This window comes from Rattus rattus, chromosome 9, assembly GCF_011064425.1.
Source record: "Rattus rattus isolate New Zealand chromosome 9, Rrattus_CSIRO_v1, whole genome shotgun sequence".
Classification (NCBI taxonomy): Eukaryota; Metazoa; Chordata; class Mammalia; order Rodentia; family Muridae; genus Rattus; species Rattus rattus.
The window spans coordinates 16,808,806-16,830,238 of NC_046162.1; the positions used below are offsets into that span (position 1 = coordinate 16,808,806).

General features: G+C 48.8%; 2 protein-coding genes across 4 annotated transcripts in view; one reads left to right on the plus strand and one right to left on the minus strand.

Annotated features, from left to right (window-relative positions):
- The window catches only part of Ppl (periplakin), a 46,502-nt gene extending 31,623 nt beyond the window's left edge, over positions 1-14,879 (plus strand). Inside the window, exons 12-22 of the mRNA XM_032912559.1 lie at positions 757-908; positions 1,751-1,848; positions 2,035-2,192; positions 4,178-4,356; positions 4,448-4,586; positions 5,231-5,424; positions 7,121-7,271; positions 8,432-8,515; positions 9,198-9,314; positions 9,750-9,842; positions 11,389-14,879. Of these exons, the coding sequence (XP_032768450.1) occupies positions 757-908; positions 1,751-1,848; positions 2,035-2,192; positions 4,178-4,356; positions 4,448-4,586; positions 5,231-5,424; positions 7,121-7,271; positions 8,432-8,515; positions 9,198-9,314; positions 9,750-9,842; positions 11,389-14,052 (4,029 nt within the window). The 3' untranslated portion in view covers positions 14,053-14,879. The remainder of the gene's footprint in view (positions 1-756; positions 909-1,750; positions 1,849-2,034; positions 2,193-4,177; positions 4,357-4,447; positions 4,587-5,230; positions 5,425-7,120; positions 7,272-8,431; positions 8,516-9,197; positions 9,315-9,749; positions 9,843-11,388) is intronic.
- A 111-nt stretch (positions 14,880-14,990) lies between these two features.
- Positions 14,991-21,433, minus strand: part of Ubn1 (ubinuclein 1) — a 35,279-nt gene continuing 28,836 nt past the window's right edge. Inside the window, exons 16-18 of one of the 3 annotated variants that reach the window (XM_032912550.1) lie at positions 19,626-19,869; positions 19,304-19,393; positions 14,991-17,211 (exon numbers count right to left, since the gene is read on the minus strand). In XM_032912550.1, the coding sequence (XP_032768441.1) occupies positions 17,162-17,211; positions 19,304-19,393; positions 19,626-19,869 (384 nt within the window). In that variant the 3' untranslated portion in view covers positions 14,991-17,161. Of the gene's footprint in view, positions 17,212-17,246; positions 19,394-19,625; positions 19,870-21,433 lie in introns of those variants that run through there. The other 2 variants (XM_032912551.1, XM_032912549.1) reach the window with 2 other exon arrangements.

The following is a 21,433-nucleotide window of genomic DNA, read 5'->3' on the forward strand; positions in this document are numbered from 1 at the left end:
ACCCTTTCCCTTCCCCCGCTGCCCCGCCTTCATCTTTCTTACCAGCTCAACCACCCTAGCCATTCTAGCTAGAGTCCCGGGGAAGCCTCTCGCCGGCCCATTTTATAATGTTTACAGCCACCTCTAACCAGTTCCTGAGGCTGGGAATGTCAGCTTCTCATTGGCCAGGCCTCAGTCATTTGTCCATCCGGAGACTGGATAGAGGAGGTGACCCACTTGAACTAGGCATGGGTGGGGATGGTTCCCTAAGGCGAGGCTGGCGGGGCTGGAGATGGAGCTCATCACGAGGCCCTGCACCGCACAAACCAGGCGTGGATGACGGCACACGCCTGTAAACCCATCACTCTGGGATTAAAAGCAGGAGCATCGGGATTGGGGATTTAGCTCAATGGTAGAGCGCTTGTCTAGGAAGCGCAAGGCCCTGGGTTCGGTCCCCAACTCCGAAAAAAAAGAACCCCCCCCCCAAAAAAAAAGCAGGGGCATCTGAAGTTCAACGTATCCTCCACCACAGAGTAAAGTTGAAGCTAGCTAGGGTCATGCGAGACCTTATCACGAAAACAAAAATGAAGTCTAAACAGAGATCGGGGCTGAGCTGGTGGTCAAGAGGGTTCCCTTTGTGTTGGCTCTGCCAGGCCTGAGTCAGAGGAAGGCTAAGACTCTCTGTGTCTAAGAGTTAAGAGGGCCGTGGGGCAGACAGAGAGCCTCCGGCTCCCAGGCCTGAGAGAGAATCTGAAATGTTGGGTCTGTTCGCACCAGGGCCTGATCTCCCGGGGCTACAGCTACACGCTGCAGAAGAACAATGGGGAGAGCTGGGAGCTGACAGACAGCACTGGGAAGAAGCTGACGGCCCCAGCTGTCTGCTTCATCATTCCCCCCACCGACCCTGAGGCCTTGGCTCTCTCCGACAGGTATAGACACAAAGGAGGGAGAGAAGGAGGGCGGACCCACAGCTGGGCTCCTGCCCTCTTAGTAGCCCATGGGATGAGACACAAACCTCTCATTCTGGCCTCCCTTAAAGGCGCCAGGAAGGGTGGCAGGCTATGTTGGCTTGCTGAATTGGATGTCTGGCTAGGGGCCAGTGCAGCACGTGAGTTCTCTTAGTGCCTCTGGGCCTTCGCAAGGCTTAACCATCCCACCTGTGTCCTGCTTCTGGCCCTCACTTTGCACTCAGTAGGTCCCCCACCCTTCTCTGTTTTTACGATCTTTCAGTTCATTTTGTTAAGATCTGTGAGTTGGTCTTGCTGGGCCCTGGCCCCTTGATGTCAGTGTCAGGCAGCAGCCAGTCATTCATGTGAGGACACTTTGCTCAATGAGTAGACTCGAGGGGATGTCTGTACTACTCATCTCCTCATATCTGTCCGACACCCACTGTGCACCCTCAAGTGACATGGTTTTAGGTAGCGGGGTTTGCAATGGAAGGTAAAGGAGAGGGGGAAAGACACAGGCAGATGAGATTCTTCGAGGAGGGGACGCATGTGCGTGGGGCAGTACACCTGTGGAGGTCAGAGGACAACTTGCTAGAGTTGGTTCTCTCCTTCTACCATGTAGGTTCCGGGGATCAAACTCAAGCTATCAGCTTGGTGGCAAGCACCTTTACCCACTGAGCCATCTTGTCACCCCCGCATAGTGTTTTTGACTTTTCAAAACCCTTCCAAGGAGCTGTCTGGCTCCCATGGGCTGTTGCCAGGCTGGGAACCTGTTAGGAGGGTGGCGTGAGGCCAGGGTCCCCAGGACATTCTTGCTTTCATAGCCTGGGCAGCCAGTACCGGAGTGTGCGGCAGAAGGCGGCTGGGAGCAAACACGCGCTCCAGCAGCGGCATGAGGTGCTAAGGACAGAGAACCCTGGAGGTGAGTATCAGGGTGTCCTGTACAGGGTCAGGGACGTGGAAGGGGGGCTGAACTAGACTGTGCTGTGCATGGGTGTCAGGTATCTGATAAAGGACTGAGAGAGGGAAGCCAGGCCAGCCGACGTCCTGGTTGGCTTTCAGGGCCTCGTGCTCCTTCTCTGTCCCTGACTTGCCCTCCCTACGACAGATGCCTCCGATCTTCAGGGGCGACAGCTGCTGGCTGGCTTGGATCAAGTGGCCAGTGACCTGGACCGGCAGGAAAAGGCTATCACAGGGATCCTACGGCCACCCCTTGAGCAGGGACGGGCAATAGAGGATAGTGCTGAGCGGGCCAAGCACCTCAAGGTATTGCTAGGCTGGGGTTCCTGCTCAAGGCTCTACCTCGGTGGGGTCTTGGGACATTCAAAGCACAGGTGTTGGATAACTAGAGAGGTAGTAGAGGGTTGTCCCAAGGATCAGGCTCCAAATAGATGCCCTTCCTGCTACTCAGGCATACCCCCAGATATGATCTGGTTCTGCTTTTGAGTGGCTTTTCAGCCTCATGGCCAAATGACAGCAGGAACTGGGGTCCTAGCAGGTCCCTGCCCAGGGAGGCTGTGGGCAAGAGGTATGTGGATTGGCTGTGGAATTGCAGATCCAGTTCACTTCTGCTTGGGGCTCTCTCTCTCTCTCTCTCTCTCTCTCTCTCTCTCTCTCTCTCTCTCTCTCTCCTCCCTCCCTCCTTCCCTCCCTCCTCCCTCCCTCCTTCCCTCCTGGATCATTGCTTCTTTCTTCCTCCTCCTCCTCCTCTTTCTCTGTGTGACTGTGGCTGTCCTGGAACTCCCTCTGTAGACCAGGCTGGCCTCAAACTCAGAGATCTGCCTGCCTCTGTCTCCTGAGTGCTGAGATTAAAGGTGTGCACTACCACTGCCCAGTTCAGACCATTCTAAAGTAAAATGGGCTGGTCCTCACTTGAGCTGCTACACCAGGCAAGATGTCTATGTCTCCGTTCACCATTACTTACTCTCATGTCCTTCTGCCTGACAACTCTTTGTGGTAGGGTCTGCCACCCCTGTTTTAGAGTCAGAAAAATTCAGTGGTGTCCAGTACCTGGCACAAGAGTGAGGGGCAGAGGCACAGGGGCACAGGCCAAGAGGATGACAAGACTCCTAGCTCTGCGGAGGCATGGGATGGCAGATTGCCCAAGATTCCATGAATCCTTTCATGAAGGGTAGATAGAGCGTCCAGTATCCAGTGGCAGCCTGCTGTTGCCTGAGTTACAGACTTTAACAGTTCACTCGTACCAGATCCTCATTAAAATCACAGACCCTGGGACTGAGATTGGTCAGGGAAGTGCTTGCTTTACAGGCAGGAAGGAGGATCTGAACTCAGACCCCAGCACTCACATTAAAAGCTGGGCGTGGCGGGACACCCCCATAATTAATTCCACTGCGGAGGAGGTGGGATCACGAGGATCGGTGAGGTTTGCCAGCTGGCCAGCCCAATTGACAAGCCCCGGTTCCTACTAAGAAACCTCAAAATCAAACAAACAAGGGAGGGGCTCAAGAGAGGCTCAGTTTATAAAGTGCCCCCACACAACCAGAGGGCTGAGTTCAGATCCCAAGCGTCCATGGCTTGTTTTTATTTAAGATTTATTTATTTATTATAAATAAGTACACTGCAGCTGTCTTCAGACACATCAGAAGAGGGCATCAGATCTCATCACAGATGGTTGTGAGCCACCATGTGGTTGCTGGGAATTGAACTCAGGACCTCTGGAAGAGCAGTCAGTGCTCTTAACCACTGAACCATCTCTCCAGCCCATTTTTTGGGTTTTGTTTTTGTTTTTGTTTTATTTTGGTTTTTTGTTTGTTTGTTTTTGTTTTTATTTTTAAAACCCAGCATGGTTGCACTGGTCCTTAAATCTGACTTTGGATGAAGCCTACTCGCCAGTAAGTCTAGCCAATTAGTAAGCACTGCTCTTGGTGAGACACCCTGTCTTAGAAGACAAGATAGTGATCTAGAGAGAACAGACTCTGACCTTTGGACTCCACATTTACACTCACACCAACACACTCCACCCCACCTCTCCCTTCCTCCCCTCCTCTCAAAATAAAAGAGATGGCTCCCAAGGAATACTTGAGGGTGACCTCATACATATACCCACCCATGAAAGTGCACATTTACACCCAAAAACAAAGAAGCCTACAGACTGCCAGGCTGGTGATTGGGCCCCCGATGGACACCCCAGGGAAGTGAGCCTCTCAGCCACTCTCACTGCCCCAGGGCACATCCTTGAAGGAAGAGAACTGTTGGGCTGTGGTTGACCTGTACGGTCTTGATCCCTGTAGAACATTACCAATGAGCTGCTACAGATTGAGCCAGAGAAGATACAGCGCACAGCTGAGTGTGAGGCCTTCGTGCAGGCCCTCCCGGGCAGTGGCACCACACCCTTGCTGAAGACCCGGGTGGAAGATACCAACCAGAAATATAAGCGACTGGTACAGCTGCTAGAAGCAGCCCAGGAGAAGTAGGTGACAGGTAGACAGTCGGAGGGTGGTCATGGTGGGGTCAAGGGGCCACCTGATCCCTACACATATGATGTTGCCCGGTGTTTTTAGAGTGGATGTTGCCAACCGCCTGGAGAACAGTCTGCAGCGGGGCAGGGAGCTGCTGGCCTCCCACGAGAACAGGCTGATGCAGGATGATACAATACCTGAAAGTGACTACATGTTGGACAGCAAGAGGCAGGAGCTAGAGGTAAACCCAGGATCTGGGGACCATGGGGTCCTTTCTTTGGGCTTGGGACATCTGCCTCCATCACCAGATGAGGATGTGAGGGCCCTGAAGATTTGGAGTTCTCAGTGGTTATAAAAATAGACAGTTCTTAGGGTCCGTGCAGGCTGGGAGCTTTTAAAGCCACTATTTCACAACAGAGGGTTTATAGAAAACACAGGTTTCTGAAGGTCGTGGTGAGCATATCTAGCATCTTGGGCCTATAGCTTCTGGGTAGGTGCACAGCCACTGTCACCAGTGGCCTAGGACACAGGCTTGCTCATCTGAGCACTGAGGCACTTCGATAGTGGCCTGCAGCAATCTTCTCTGTTTCCTTCTCATGACCAGCCTTGGAGCAAAGAAAGCTGGCTCAGGGAGAGCCTCATGGCTGGAGAATAGTGGGCACACATGTCACCCTTTTAACAGTTTGCCAAAGGTGACTCGTCAGAGTTGTGTTTATTGTAACGAAAAGGAACATTGCAAAAGTGGCCCAGATTTGATAAGTGTGGAGACCAAGATCTCCCTTCCTGCTCTGAGGCCTGAACCTCTCCTCAAAGCAGGAGGCCCCAGTACCCTAGGGATGCTACCAGGCTCTGGCTACAACACTGTTGTCTTTGCCTGTCTGGCAGGCCATGGCTTCTGAGCTGCAGGCCCAGAAGTCCCTCCTGGGTGAGGTGGAACAGAACCTGCAGGTGGCCAAGCAGTGCTCCAGCTCACTGGCCAGCCGCTTCCAAGAGCACTGCCCTGACCTGGAGCGCCAGGAGGCTGAGGTACACAAGCTCAACCAGCGTTTCAACAACCTCAATCAGCAGGTGGAACGCAGGTGAGGTGCCACAGATAGGTGGGCTGGGGCAAGGGCCTGGCTTAGCCAGCCTGTGTCTTGAAATACTAGGCCAGGGATAGTGTGTGTGTGTGTGTGTGTGTGTGTGTGTGTGTGTGTGTGTGTGTGGTGTGGTGTGCAGTGTACCTGTTCATGTGCATGTTTGTACATGTCGGGGAATACTTGTTCAGTGAAGCCCATGCCAACATAGCTAGACTGACTGGTCAGCTTACGCTGGGAATCCCATGTCTACTTCCTAGGGTTGAACTTACAGTTCAGCCACATGCCGATGCAGAATTTGCATGGGTTCTAAGGATCCAAACTCCAGTCCTCATGCATGTACAGTAATTAGCTCTTAATTGCCGAGCCATCTCCCCAGCCTGAGTGTGCTTTTAAATTAATTAATTAATTAATTAATAAAGTGACACATACAAATTAAGAAACTCTGTGCAATGATCAGTCACCTGTCCCCAGGTAAGCCATCAGCCTTCAGTGTGTGTGTGTGTGTGTGTGTGTGTGTGTGTGTGTGTGTGTGTGTGTATGATCCATGTATGTGTGTCAGAACCATGGAAATGTATGGAGGTCAGAGGATCATTTTGAATCTTCTCACTTTCTACCTCTTTTACAGGGTCAGTTCACCATTGCTGGGTCAGGCTAGCTGGCTGAGGGCTTTCTAGTTCTCCCCCATTTCCTCCCATCTCCCTGTAGGAACACTAGAATTATAGACACTTATAGACACGTATGCCTAGCTTTTTCATAGTATAGACTGCTGAGCCAAGGTGATCGGACTTACACAGCAAGTGTTTTAACCCACTAATGTGCCTCCCAAGCCTCACCCTACCTGCCTCTCTCCACCCATCCCCATACATCCATAGCACGGGCAGGTGGATGTGGCAGCATCAGTGTAGGCTGTTGCTTGTCTTTCTTCCTGGGCTCTGTCTGTGTTGTCTCCCCCCTCCACTTCTGCTTGTGTGCTACAGTGCATATTTGCAGTGAGTCTGTCTAAGGTTGGCAGGTTTATTATCATTTAAGAACAGCGTTGTGTTCTAGAGCTTTCTCCCCTGTGCTCCTTTTCCTTAACTTCCTTCATGTGGATCACCTTGGGATTGATGTGTGTCTCTTTTCTTTTCTTACCATGGATGTTTAGATTGTTGTTTCGAGGTAGTTTCCCTTTCCTCCTGTAAGCATTTAACACTGTGCAAGTACTGCTTCCACCCCGCCCCAGCGATGCTGAAATTCTCTTCTTGAGGAAACAGAATTTCCCAACCTCCATGTGTCCTCCTTTGCTCAAGTGATACACAGTGAGCCCCTCTGCCTGTCAGGACGTGGCTCCTAACTGTCCTATTAATAATCCATGTTTAACCATTCTCTTTCTGTTGGCCATTTGGGAACTTGTCCAATTCAGTTACGTTTGGCTTTTCTACTGTGGCTAGGAAGATAGCTTCAGTCAGAATACACTTTGTCACACAAGTATGAGGACCCAAATTTTATCTCTAGCACACATGTAGAGGGTAGGCATGGCGGCCCAGATTTATAATGCTAGAACTGGGGAAGCAAAAATAGGTGGATCCTGTGGTGTTTACTGGCCAGTCAAACCCTCTCCCCTACACAAACCAAAAGAGGGCCTCCAAAAAACTGAGGGATCGGTGAGGTTTTTTGCCTGCTATAAAGAGAGACCTGACTGGCTTTGTCCCCTCAGGGCCCAGAGCCTGCAGAGTGCCAGGGATGCCTACAGTGAATACTGCCGAGGTTATGACCATGTGCTTCAGTTCTTGGCTAAGACTCCCAGTTATGAGCCCCAGGAGACAGACAGCCTCAGCCAGATGGAGACCAAACTGAAGAACCAGAAGGTAAGATGGCTGCTTCTACTCTGTGATGTATGTTTGGGAGGATCAGAAGTCCTCAAGGCCTGGCTGGAGACATGGGTCAGCAGTTAAAAGCACTGACTGCTCTTCCAGACATGGTGGCTCACAACCATCTGCAATGGGATCTTCTGGCATGTCTGAGGAGAGCGATGTGTACTCACATACATTAAAAAAAAGTTTTCAAGGCCAATGGGGCAAGACAAAGGAAGGGGCCACAGCTCTCAGCATCCTCTCACAAGCACTGCATGTCTTGGTCACCCCTTTCCTCTCAGGGCCCTTCAAACAGGACCTGGCCCAGCAGATACTCATGTGGCTTGGCTATATGGTGCCCCATGACCAAAACACGGGGAACCCTGTGGGGAAGATCCCATTATCAAAGTTGGGCTTCCCGATTCCTCAGTGCCACTCAGAAATCTAGTGGCTGGACTTTTTTTTTTTTTTTGTCAGAAAAGTGCTTGCTATGCAAACATGAAGACCTGAATTTAATCACTAGAACCTACCTAAGAAGTCAGGTATAGCTATGCAGGTCTATAGCACTGAGCAGAACAAGAGACAAATGGATCCATGAAATTCATTGACTGGCAAGCATAGCCAAAGAGATTGATTTCCAGGTTCAGTGAGAGATCTTGTCTCAAAAAGTAAGTGGAGTACAGAAAAGACAGGGTGTAGACTGTTAGTCTTTGTATGCGCACACACCGAGACAGACAGACAGACAGATAAGACAGACAGACAAATGACTGACTGACTGACTGACTGACTGACTGACTGACTGAGACAGAGGGAAACAGAGAGAAATCCAGTGCATGATATTTTATGTGCTGTCCTTTCCTGGACTTGTTTTCTCATTCTCAAACAAGTTTCTCAGACTTGGCTCACAACCTCACCGAAGGATTACATGCTCTATCAGAGCAGAGCCTGGCATTTCAGAGCACACAATAAACACCTGTTTCCTGGCACAGATAACCATCTTCACGGCCCTTGCTCCAGGCCTTGGCATTGCCCTTTGTGGTGAACAAATGTATACAAGAAAGCCACCCATTATACTTTGAACTGTAGCATGTTGACTTTCGGTTCTAAGGACTCAGACTTCTGGGGAGCTCGTGTGTGTGGTTCAGTTTTGGTTCCCAGGATCTCTTGCTTTACAGAACTTGCTTGATGAGATAGCAAGCATGGAACAAGGGGTGCAGAAGGTCTACGCAGACTCCCAACAGTACCAGCAAGCAGTGAAGGTGAGCCATGAACCCTGTCAGAGCACACAGGAGGGGCTTTTGCCTCAAGAGTCACAGAGGAGTCTAGGTGGGTTGCTGGGGAAATGGGCAGTAGCCATGTGTAGGCCCATCCCTTTGACAAAACAATATGGCATCAGACACCCAATATTATCCAGGAGTTATATTCTTAGAAACGGTTAGCTCTTTGAGGGTGTTTACCCTAAAGGAAAACAAAACAAAGTGAAAACTGATATACACCAAACAAAATGATGTAACAGCTCTAGTTATAACAGGAAAACTAGCCAGCAAAGCCTTATGCTGGAATGTCTGTGTGAATGATCAAATATCTACTTGATGAGCAATGTCAAGGGAGAAGAGCTTAGGATGCACTGTTCACTAAGGAAACAGCATCTGGCCTCCAGGCCTTATGGAAGGCCTGAAGAATCAACTTGGTTTGTGTCTCTGCAGTAGTTGGGAATTGCAGGCACATTTTTTGTCTGGATGTCGCTCACTGAGGTAGCACGTACATCACTGTCTTAGTAGCTTTAGGACCTCCTGGTAGCCAGCTCAGGCACAGATGGGAGGAAGCTATGCAAGATTGCTAAACCAGATCGTGGGAGCTTGAAGTCCTTAGAAGGAGCATAAATCATGGTCACTTCTTGGTTGTCCCTCCTGACTACTGCACTATCTTTCTTTTACCCAGGACTATGAGCTTGAAGCAGAGAAGCTAAGGTCCCTGCTGGACCTGGAGAACGGACGGAACAGCCATGTGAACAAGAGAGCCAGGCTGCAATCTCCTGCTGCCAAAGTGAAGGAAGAGGTGAGCTGTAAGTGAAGACTGCTGAGGGTTCTCCGGATGCAGTCCTCTGCAATGCACTTGGAAGAGCAAGAACTTGCTTTGAAGCAGAGACATCGATATGCAAGGCAGGCTTGTAGGGATTCTGGTCCAGTGCCAGACACATGGGAAGCTCCCACCTTGCTCCCCTATGCAAGTCTGTAGTAGAAGGCAATACAGCCTGCAACGGCTGTGAAAAGAATACTTAGAGAGACTTGCTCAACGGTCATGGACCAAGACTCAACCTGGGTCATCTCAGTCTACCTTTCCACCAATGGATGGAGCTATGGGTAGGAATGGGCAAGAAGTACCCCTTTCCCCGCCTGCCAGGCCCTTCCCAGACTGTGTACAGGTGTTCTCACTGTTTTCCCCTGGCCTTCTGGCTTGTCTGCTAACTGTTGTCCTAAAATGTCTCTGTAGGAAGCTGCTCTTGCTGCCAAGTTCACAGAAGTTAATGCCATCAACAGACAGAGGCTACAAAATTTGGAGTTTGCATTGAATCTCTTGAGACAGGTAAGCCATGTTAGTTAGAAATACTACTTCAAATTGTCCTACAAGATGAGAAATCAAAGTCTCCTCCTCTGCCTTAGAGACACAGCCTGTGAAGGAAAGGAGTGTCCTCTCCTCACTTTTGAGGACTAATGCTGATGCCAAGCTGAGCCAGCCTTCTCCACTACTTGAGCTAACGCCCATCCCAATCCAAACGAAGTTTGTTGAGCACTTGTCAAAGGCTTTTGTTTGTTTACAAGTTTTTTGCCTGCATGTATGTATGTATGTATGTATGTATGTATGTATGTATGTATGTATGTGCACTACACGTGTGTCTGGTGCCCAAGGTCAGAAGAAGGCAACACATCCCCTAGAACTGGAATTTCAGGTGGTTGTGAGCCATCATGTGGGTGCTAGGAATCAAACTTGGGTCCTCTGTAAGAACAACAAGTGCTCTTAACTGCTGAGCCACCTCTCCAGCCCCCAGAGGTTTTTGTTTTGTCTTGTTTTGTTTTATTGTTTTTTTGTTTGTTTTGGTTTTGGTTTTGCAAGATTGGGTTTCTCTGTGTAGTCTTGGCTGTCCTGGAACTCACCTTGTTGGGATTAAAGGCATACACCACAACCACCCAGCTTCAAAACTATTTTTTTAATGGCATGTGTGTGCTTCTGTGTATGGATTCGGTTATGTGCAGATACATGTCCATGCTTGTGTGTGCAGGGCAAAAGACAACCAGAGAGTCATCCTGGGAAGCGCCATCTATCTCTTTCAAGACAAGGTTTCCTACTGGCCTGGAGTTAACCGTTTAGGTTAGGCTAGCTGGCCAGCAAGGCCCAGGAAGCTTCCAGTTTCCACCTCCCTGATGCTGGGATTACAGGTGTTTCTACAATAGAGCATCAAAACCCAGCATTGTCACACCAGTGCTGGGGTCAGAGCACAAGTCCATGTGCTTGCCAGGGATTCTCCCGAGCCCCAAATGTTATTCTAGGACTCGATGAGATTAATGACAGTATTATCTGACATAGAAAGGAACTAGAAGGAACTGATACTCCTCAGACATGCTCTGGCTTAAACTGTCCACACAGTGGACACAATGCTGTAACGCAATGATGTCGCACCTTCTGAGCCAAGGTGGTACTCTGCCCTCCAGTTAGAAACTGCAAAACAAAAAGTAAACATGTGGTGCTCACTAAAAATATACATAAAAATTCTCCAAGGACAACAGACATCCCCTAGGGACAGGGCAGAGATGGGAAACTGGTGTCACCTCAGACTGCTCTGTGCCTGCAAAACATTTTGCCTTATTCAATTTTTAAAGGCTTTAAAAAGTAATCCTAGAGCACTAGTGGAGTCCCCAGAAGATCATAGGGTAGCTAGCCCAACCTGGTCTGGGTCAGCAGACCTGTCTGTCTCTTTTTTTTTTTTTTTTTTTTTTTTGGTTCTTTTTTTTTTGGAGCTGGGGACCGAACCCAGGGCCTTGCGCTTCCTAGGCAAGCGCTCTACCACTGAGCTAAATCCCCAACCCCAACCTGTCTGTCTCTTAACCATGTTCGTTGTCTTTTTCTGCCACAGCAACCAGAGGCAGGAGTGACCCATGAGACCCTGCAAGGGAGAGAGCAAGGCTCTGGCATGGAGGAAACATGGAAGATTAAGAAGGAACTGGAGGAGGAGATGGAGCGAAGGCAACAGTTGGAAAATGAGGTCAAGAGTGCCCAGGAGGAAATCCAGACCCTGAAGGATCAGGGTCCTCAGGAATCATTGGTGAGGAAGGAGGTGCTGAAGAAGGTGCCAGACCCTGCCCTGGAGGAGAGCTTCCAGCAGTTGCAGCAGACCCTGGCTGAGGAACAGCACAAGAACCAGCTGTTGCAGGAGGAGCTGGGAGCACTGCAGCTCCGGCTGCAGGCCCTAGAACAGGAGACCAGGGATGGGGGACAAGAGTATGTGGTCAAGGAGGTCTTGCGCATTGAGCCAGACAGAGCCCAGGAGGATGAGGTCTTACAGCTTCGGGAGGAGCTGGAGGTACTACGGCGCCAGAAAGGTGCCCGAGAGGCTGAGGTACTACTCTTACAGCAGCGCGTAGCAGCCCTAGCTGCTGAGAAGAGCAGGGTACAGGAAAAGGTCACTGAGAGAGAGGTGGTAAAGCTACAGAATGACCCTCAGCTGGAGGCAGAATACCGGAGGCTACAGGAGGAACACCAACGGGAAGGCACACTCAGGGAGAAGCAGGAAGAGGAGCTGAGTTTCCTACAGGCCAAGCTCAGGAGACTGGAGAAAGAACGAGCCATGGCAGAAGGCAAGATCACTGTCAAAGAGGTGCTCAAAGTAGAGAAAGATACAGCTGCAGAGAGGGAAGTCAATGACCTCAGCCGCCAGTATGAGGATGAGGCTGCCAAGGCTCGCACTGGCCAGCGGGAGAAAACAGAGCTTCTCAGAAAGATATGGGCCCTGGAAGAAGAAAATGCCAAGGTGGTGGTACAGGAGAAGGTCCGAGAGATTGTGCGGCCAGATCCCAAGGCAGAGAGTGAAGTGGCCAATCTCCGCCTGGAGCTGGTGGAGCAGGAGCGCAAATTCAGAGGTGCTGAGGAGCAGCTGAAGAGCTACCAGAGTGAGCTGGAGGCCCTACGGAACCGCGGGCCACAAGTAGAAGTCAAAGAGGTAACCAAAGAGGTCATTAAATACACAACTGACCCAGAGACAGAGCAGGAACTCCAGCGACTCAGGGAGGAGATCATGGACAAGACCAGGTTAATAGAAAGGTGTGACTTAGAGATTTATCAGCTGAAGCAGGAGATCCAGGCCCTGAAAGACACCAAGCCACAGGTGCAGACTAGAGAGGTGGTCCAGGAGATCCTGCAGTTCCAGGAAGACCCCCAAACCAAGAAGGAGGTAGAGTCTCTGCGTATACAGCTGTCAGAAGAAAAGAAGAAACTGGTGGACCTGGAAGGGGAGCAGGCATCCCAGGAAGAGAAGATCAAACGCAAGGAGGAAGAGCTGGCCCAGGGTAAGGAAAGGATTGTACGCCAGGAGGTGGTACAGTATGAAGATGAGCCAGATTTGCGGGCTGAGGTGACTGCCTTCACAGACAGCATTGATGTTGAGCTGAGGCAGATTGATAAACTGTGTGTGGAGCTACGGCGGCTACAGCATCGCAGAGCAGAGTTGGAGAGGCAGCTGGAGGAGCTGGAGCGTGAGAGGCAGGCACGTAGGGCAGCTGAGCTGGAGGTGCAGAGGCTGCAACAGCGGCTGGCTGCACTGGAGCAAGAGGAGGCCAAGACTGGTGAGAAAGTGACCCACACACAAAAGGTGGTGCTGCAGCAGGACCCACAGCAAACCAGGGAACATGCCCTGCTCCGAGCCCAGCTGGAGGAAGAGCGGCACCGGAGGCAGCTACTGGAGGGTGAGCTTGAGCCCCTGCGTAGAAAGTTGGCTGCCCTGGAGAAGACAGAGATCAAAGAAAAGGTGGTCTTCTCCGAGAGTGTCCAGGTAGAAAAGGGTGACACTGAGCAAGAGATCCAGCGGCTCAAGAAGAGCCTGGAAAAGGAGAGCCGGAGCAAGAGGGAGCTAGATTCAGAGGTGACCCGGCTGGAAGCCAAGTTATCTGAGCTAGAATTCTACAATTCCAAGTCATCCAAGGAACTGGATTTCCTGAGAGAAGAAAACCACAAGCTACAGCTAGAGCGGCAAAACCTGCAGCTAGAGACCCGGAGACTCCAATCAGAGATTGAGATGGCAGCAACAGAAACTCGAGATCTGAAGAACATAACCATGGTAGACTCTGGAACTCACCTAAACTCTAGGCTGTGGTCCCTAGAGAAGGAACTGGATGACCTCAAGAAGATGTCCAAGGACAAGGATCTGGAGATCGATGAACTGCAGAGGCGTCTGGGCTCTGTAGCCGTCAAGAGGGAGCAGAGGGAGAACCACCTGAGGCGCTCCATTGTGGTCATTGACCCTGACACAGGTCGTGAGCTGTCCCCAGAGGAGGCCCACCGGGCTGGGCTCATCGACTGGAAAATGTTCGTGAAGCTCAGAAGCCAGGAGTGCGACTGGGAGGAGATATCAGTGAAAGGTCCTAATGGGGAGTCATCAGTAATCCACGACAGGAAGTCTGGCAAGAAGTTTTCCATTGAGGATGCTCTGCAGAGTGGCAGGCTAACCCCTGCTCAATATGACCGCTATGTCAACAAGGATATGTCCATTCAGGAGCTGGCAGTCTTGGTGTCTGGGCAGAAGTAGATCCAGCCCTTCTGCCTGGCTTTTCTTGGAGGTGGTTGGCTAACTCGTTCTCAGCAACTTCCTGGGTGTCTTCTGCTCCCTAGCCCTCATACAGACTTCTGAGCTGTTTTATCCTCACTGTATCAGGCTGCTTATAGTGCAGCTATTGTAATACCAGCAGATACCAGCTGAGTATATACTCAGTCAGTCTGAGTGACCTGCTCCCACCTCTGATGACTTAATAGCCTTGGTATCTTCTCTCTCTTTCCTACATATTCATCACCAGTGCCACAGCTGGAAACCACAGCAGGAGAAAATAGACACACTCAACAAGACAGCATGGGCTTTTGTGGTATCACATGACACTGAAGGCAGACTACCTCCTTTCTGCCTCTTTCAACTCAAGACTGGTCCACTGGGGCTGCTGACCTTCCTTCTTGCCATTCCATTTTCCTGACTGGGATCCAACTATCAGCAGTGCTTGCTCAGTAGTGATTCTTCTCATTGAACAGACTGGGCTCTACACTAGAACATGTGTCCAGAATCCACAATGCCTGGCTCGTGGTGCTAGAATAACTAGCCAGGATGTGCCAGAAAAGACAGGCACCAACAACTGTCTGCTAGCTCTGAAATGAAAAGAGCTTGGTACTGGATGGTGTGCTAGTCTTACTTTCAGTGCCTCACAGGTCTTCATTATCTCATTGGCATTTAGATACACAAAAGCTGATTGTTCACCAAACGAATTTCTGCTTCTCGGTATTTCATGTATTATGTAAGAAAATGGGAGTGATAGGGAACTTTATTTATGGCATGAAAATAAAAATCTGGTGGCTTGATTCTAACTCAAAGCAAGTATGAATCCTTTACACATGAGGCTGATCCTTGGCTCTCACACCAGGGCTCCTTTGCACTGAAGAATCACTTGCAAATACAATGGCAATGAAAAATGAGGAAAGACATTTTGGAAACCTCAAAACAATTTATTGAGTTGCTTTATACAAGATTAACAATTTCCATACCACCCCCTAACACCAACATAGTTGCGGCACAAAAGCCCCTCTCACACCTAAGAAACGGCCACGCCTGGTTAAGTCTCAGAACCTTGCACCCACCAAAGAAACCCTTGCATCCCACTGAGCTTGCTCTACCTCCACCCTCTGCTGAAGCCGGGCCGCAGGTCTCCCTGGCCATGGCTGTTTAAGTCATTCACTCGTTCATTACCACAAATAAAGCATAAACAAGGAAAAGAAATCTCATAAACTCCCCATCAAAGAAACGTTTCCCTGAGGCAAGAGGCATCGCTGGATTCCTAAAGATGAGGGCATCCTGCTCTAGCTGCACAAGCAGTGGACATGGGGAGGAGGGAGCACCAAAGGGGTGGGGTGCTAGGGCCCGTTGTTTGACGGGCAGAGGAGCCTGGAGAGTTCCCACTGCTCAGCTTTGCGGGCAGCCTCAGCTCGGCTTAGAGCTCAGCTATACAAATCTCTTCTTTGGCTCTTTTTGCTACTACCTAAGACTATTCTGTAAACAAACTGGAAATCCATGTTGCAAAAAATATATGTAATAAAAGGATAAGGAATCCACATGGCCAATGTGAAAACAGTTGGTTCTTCCATACAAAAGGAGTCAGAGCAGAGGCTAGACCAAAGAGCTGACAAAGGTCTTGCTCCCACTAAGGTGGAAAGGTGGACACCTCCACAGGAATAGAGAGCTACTGAGCTCCACACCTTTGAGGCAGGAACCAAAAGCACACTTGACCCACCCTAGGGTGCATACTGAGTGATCACCTCCCCAAATGTTGTCTGGCTAGGCAGTCAGCCAGACCCACTGTGAGGCAGATTTACAGGTTAGGCAAGAGCCCTCCAAGTTCATATGAAATAGCCACTGGCTAAGTGTGATAGCCCAACAATGGAAGCTCTTTGATCTCTGTCTTTGATCTCTGTCTACTCTCCAGACCCTCTGGACATCCCTCCTAAGTCCACACAGAAGCTTGCTGTCTAGAGAGCACCAGCACCCCAGACCTCTTCTCTGTGGCAGATACTTCAGAGAGGCCTGTCCTTCGGCTCTGCCAGAGAGAGATTTCTAAGAGTAAGACAAAGTGGAATGTCTACCTGTGGCTTGGAACCCCTGGGCTCTCAGACACAGAGGGCTGAGGAGCTCCCCTGTAGTCCACCTGCATCAACTCTACAAAAACAAACCAGAGCTGTAGCTCCACGGGAACCTGGGATCTGGAGGCTCAGATGACTTTCAAGTCAGGACAGCACAGGTTGGTGTGCAGTCATTAAAAAACCCAATTAAATAAAACTGTCTTAAATACAGACTAGCTTTAAAAAAAGATCTTCATCTCAGATCCATTCAGTGGGCTGAATGGATAGGTGTGAGTTGTCAAAGTCTGCTCCACCAAAAAGGCACTGGAATTAAGTCTTCCTATAATGTGATGTGTGAAGAGCAGTCCCATTCTATCCAAGCATTCAATGGTAATGACGCAAACAGCCCAAGATAGGTGTCTTTAAAAATCCTACCACGATTGTTGAATCTATAAAGATCCTTTTCTCTATGAGAGCTTCATTGTCATGCTCTAAGGAGAAACTCCCTACAAGGAGCACACATTATGTGTTCTTAGAATTTTGCAAGGTTCCCCACATGCGGCTCTGGCCTGGGTCTTGTCCTCTTGAGCACATAACCTGAGGATGGGATGGAGTCACAACCATCCAGGGATTCTACTGTGGCCAGGAGGAGCCCTGACCAGTAGGGAGCTCTGAGATACACCAATGCCAGGAGCTAGGCAGATCTAGAACCCAGCAGCCAACAGATCTGCCACAGGTGCTCATGTACACTATGCTTCCCAACAGTCTAGGCACACTTCCCCGCACAGAGCTGCCCCTTGATGTCGTCCAGCGACAAAGCCACAAGGCCTAGAGCACCAGGTCAGTAAGTGCTTTGTGAGCAGCAGAAGCTGCCCTTGGTTGGAGGCCCATCTGAAGTGCTAAGAAGTGCTCCATTTCAGACTCGTGCCTGCTCCAGAAGAAAAGCAGTGGGCAAGAAGAGCACAGCAAATGTCTGTTATCAGAGACATACATGTTGGGCTTCCTCCTAGACCTATGCCATTCAATTCCATCCTCCAACGTGGTCACAATTTCCTCGGGACAACAGGCCCTTTCCCATGAAGCTGTGAAGTATCTGGAAAAGAATAAGCAAAATCAGATCATTCTTTAAGTGCTCCAATGCCTTTAAGGCAGCATAAACACACTTCACAGGGAACACAAGCAGCAAATGTCCCCCAATAGCAGCTGTGTGCATTGCTACTCACAGCATCCTGCGTCATGCATGAGCACTACCACTTTTCTGGCAGGGGGCCATTGAGCACATCTATAGAACAGGCACTCTGCAACATGACAAGGGCCCCTGCAAGGCCTGATGACCACACAGAATTCAGACAATGTTCATTCTCTTGTCATCAAAATGTACTCAGATCCCAGAGGTACAAAGGCAAAGGTAACAGCATCAGATCCACGCAGAAGGGAAAGCAGAGCAGAACCAAGGCTCAGCTCACTGCCAGATACAGGGTATCCCTTCCAGGCCTGCAGAGCCCCACATCTGTAGCATAGCTCAAAATGAAGCTCACGCTGCTAACCCATTTTACGTGGCTGCTCTTCTGATTGCCCCCAATGTTTTGTTTTTCTTTTTCTCCTTGAGGTACTGGTAATGGACACCGGGCTTTATACATGCTAGGCAAGTGCTCAACCACTGAACTACATATCCTTAACCATCCTGATAGCTTTGGAAGACCAGGGAGGAGACATAAGAATGGTTCAAGAAATGTTTTTTCTTTCCCTTTCTATCAGCCTCCCTCTTCCCTTTGTTGCTAAAAATTTTACAGACCCAGAGTCTCTCTTTAACTACTTTCTTTCTCTCAAAAAGGCCCATTTCCAAAGCAAGTGGAGGTGGCACCATCTCATTCTCACCGTACACAGGCTCTCCATAGCTGGGGAGTCACCCACGTTGCACCTCACTCAAATGGCAGCCACCCACCCGTGTAGAGGAAGTCCTCAGATGTGACTGCTTCTTCAAAGAAGTTGACTACTGCTACTGGCTTTGCTCTTCAAAGAAGGCTCAAAGATTTCCTTCTGTGGAAATGCAAATTCACCCTCACCCTATCAAGGCCTCTGACATTCACTACAGAGTTCCCAGCTTTTTTTTTTTTTTGCTTTTTTTTTCTTTTCTTTTTTTCGGAGCTGGGGACCGAACCCAGGGCCTTTTGCTTGCTAGACAAGCAGAGTTCCCAGCTTTAAGACATGGATGCAAGGAACCCACAAACAGATCCTAAAGCAGACAATGAGTTGTGGACCACACCATCCATAAGCAAGTCAAAGATACGAATCCTTAGAGTCTGCATCTGACTCTCGCCTTATACAAGCCCCATGTTCCCTAAATTCAGCCCTTCTTTCCTGATAGCCCAGGGACCTGGTTGAAACAGGTCTAAAGTGCTAAAAATACTAGGTCAAAATCAAGTTCTCCTCTGGTTCTTGAGTCAGAATTTCATGAAGTATCTCTATGCAGAATCCAGGAATCAGGATGAAGTCAGTCCACTTACTACAAGATGCCTGTCTGTGGCAACTATTCCCTGTTCTCATGCTCTCAAGCTGACAATGTACCCAGGGCTCTGCCTACTTCTAAAAGCACCATTCTGTCAGGAGAAAGTGACCTCATTCCAGGTGTGCTTACAAATATGTTTCAAGGAAGGTTTACACCAGGAAGGACTAAAAGCTGCTTCTGTTTTGGCTCTGTGCTAACTTCAGAGATAAAGAGGTCCTTCCCTTACAATCATGTCCTATGGTCTCTCAGTGTTCTATGGGTATTTTCACTCTTCAAAGAGTCTCTACCATCTGACAATGCCTGCCAGATATGCAGCATTTCACCGTAAAGGCCCTATAGCGCTCGGTTAACCTCTGGACAAGAAACACCATTACCTTTCTTTTCTTTAAATGCATACTGAGGGTTGGAACACCTGCTTCATGCTCAGGCTCCACCATATACGGTCACACAGGCTAAGTCTGACCCAATGGCCATTCTGATAAGAAACCAGGAAAAGCCTCTTGTAGTATAGGTTTATATTATTCTGGAACCTAAAAAGCCATAGCCTCAGAAGACAAAGCAAATACAAAACAGTGATGATGAGGCAGAGATGGCTAACAGCGCCAGCAGCAAAGCACCTATGGGTGGAGGGGCATGGTGCACAGAGTGCATGGCACACTGCCCATCTGGCATTTACCTGGCAGACTCTGTGGGACATGGGTAGACACAGCAGCATGTGGGAGAGGCGCTGTGTGGGGTGGGCTGGAATGCAAGCCAGCCAGAAGACCTGAGAGAAACAGGAGGGGAGAGAACAAAACACACACATTGAAGACAGAACAGAAAAGCAGCTTGGGAGATCTAGAGCCCCAGGCAAACTGTGGGCCAGTCTGGAACAAAACAGCTATCCCGGGCACTAAGCAGCTTCCAGAGGTGGGGGATATTCCCATGGTCACACCAAACACATACAAGATCCAACATGGCACACAACATAGGAACAGAGGCAGGAGATAAGAACTTACTGTGGCTGAGGCCATGGTGGAAGGTCCCAGGGGCTGGACCTGTGACAATGGCATCCTTAGAGACTCCTGCTTTGGCAGAGGAGTCTGCACTGAAGGAGAGTACATGAAGTGGAAATGGGGTTATGATTCCTAGTGAGTTTGAGTTCATAGTCCCTGGAAGCTTGGGGGTGTTGGACTTATAGGATGAAGACAGCAGACTTAAAGAAGAGTTGTTGGACAGCAGCACTGCCCCGCCAGTTCCTTTCTGAGGAGGAAACACACACAGTCAGAACCTACCCTGTGAAAGTACCTAGTACTCAGTACCCAAAAGAGGAATTAGGATGGGTCGGCATCTAGGGGATTCCAGGACACAGAGATAATTTTAACTACATCCTCCAACACCCTTTTCTGGTCTCTGTGGGCATCAGGTATGTATATGATTCATGTATATAATACACATGCAGACAAAACACTCATACACATTAAATAAATAAATAAATAAATAAATAAATAAATAAATAGTTATCTTCATGACAAATTTTAATTCTAGAGGAACCCTTGATCTTATCCAAAGCCTTTATAAATATAAACAGTGTGGCAAGTTTCTCATTTGAAAGATCCAACTGAAGTCAGGCAATGGTAACATACACCTTTAATCCCAGCACTTGGAGACAGAAGCAGGTGGATTTCTGTGAGTTCAAGGCCCAGTCTGTAAAGAGAGTACCAGGGCTACATGAAGAAACCCTGTCTCCAAAAGAAACAAAGAACAAAAACAAAAACAAAAAGAAAGCAACAAGAAAAACAACTGAAAATGATAAAGATGATGGGATGATGGCAACAGGCAGGCAGTTTCTGTCTCATGACAGTGACATCCTCCCACAGGCAGTGCACTGAGTGCACTATAAGGTTAAACGTAAGCTTGTAGTTAAGTAACTTTTTTTTTAAGATTTATTCATTTATTATATGTAAGTACACTGCAGCTGTCTTCAGACACACCAGAAGAGGGCATCGGATCTCTTTACAGATGGTTGTGAGCCACTGTATGGTTGCTGGGAATTGAACTCAGGACATCAGGAAGAGCAGTCGGGTGCTCTTAACCGCTGAGCCATCTCTCCAGCCCAAATAACCTTATATATGTATATTATGTATTATACTTATATAAATGTTTATGTTTAGATATAAAATATATAATATATAAATATAATTATAAATATATATTCTCATCTTAAAATATCTACCTGAATATATAAATGTATTATATTTATATATACACGTAAGTATACTATATAATAAATATAAGATTAAATATAAAAGTGATGAGGGTAAATTTTGCCATTCAAAATTTAAAACAATTTGTACACTGAACAAAAAGACTTTGATAGTCCAACCAGAATGAGGTATCCCTAATACCCATAGCTGGTTTCCCACATATTCAGTCACATGAAAGTGACCACTTCTGCCCATCATTGGGCTTTAAAGCTGGAAAGCTTCATTACAGCAGTACAGTGGAATGTGCTAGTGAAATCTAATTGCACAAGATCATACTTTCAATAAGACTAGCTAATATGCATTCATGAGCCCAGATGCCACAGTAAGTTTAGCTGGGCGTGTGTGGGGGTGGGGGGGTGGGGGTGTTCATTGGGCTGAGTTGCAGGTTATCCCCCTTGTTTCCCATCTTTGACAGGGTCTACAAACCCCAGGAAGGCCATGGACTGTCACAAAAAGTGTAAGAAGCCTACCTAACATAATAGAGAGCTTCACCATGACTGCAAACTTCAATCCAAGGGCGCATAGGAAACAAGAAGTCCTTGTTTTATTTTTTTTTTTTT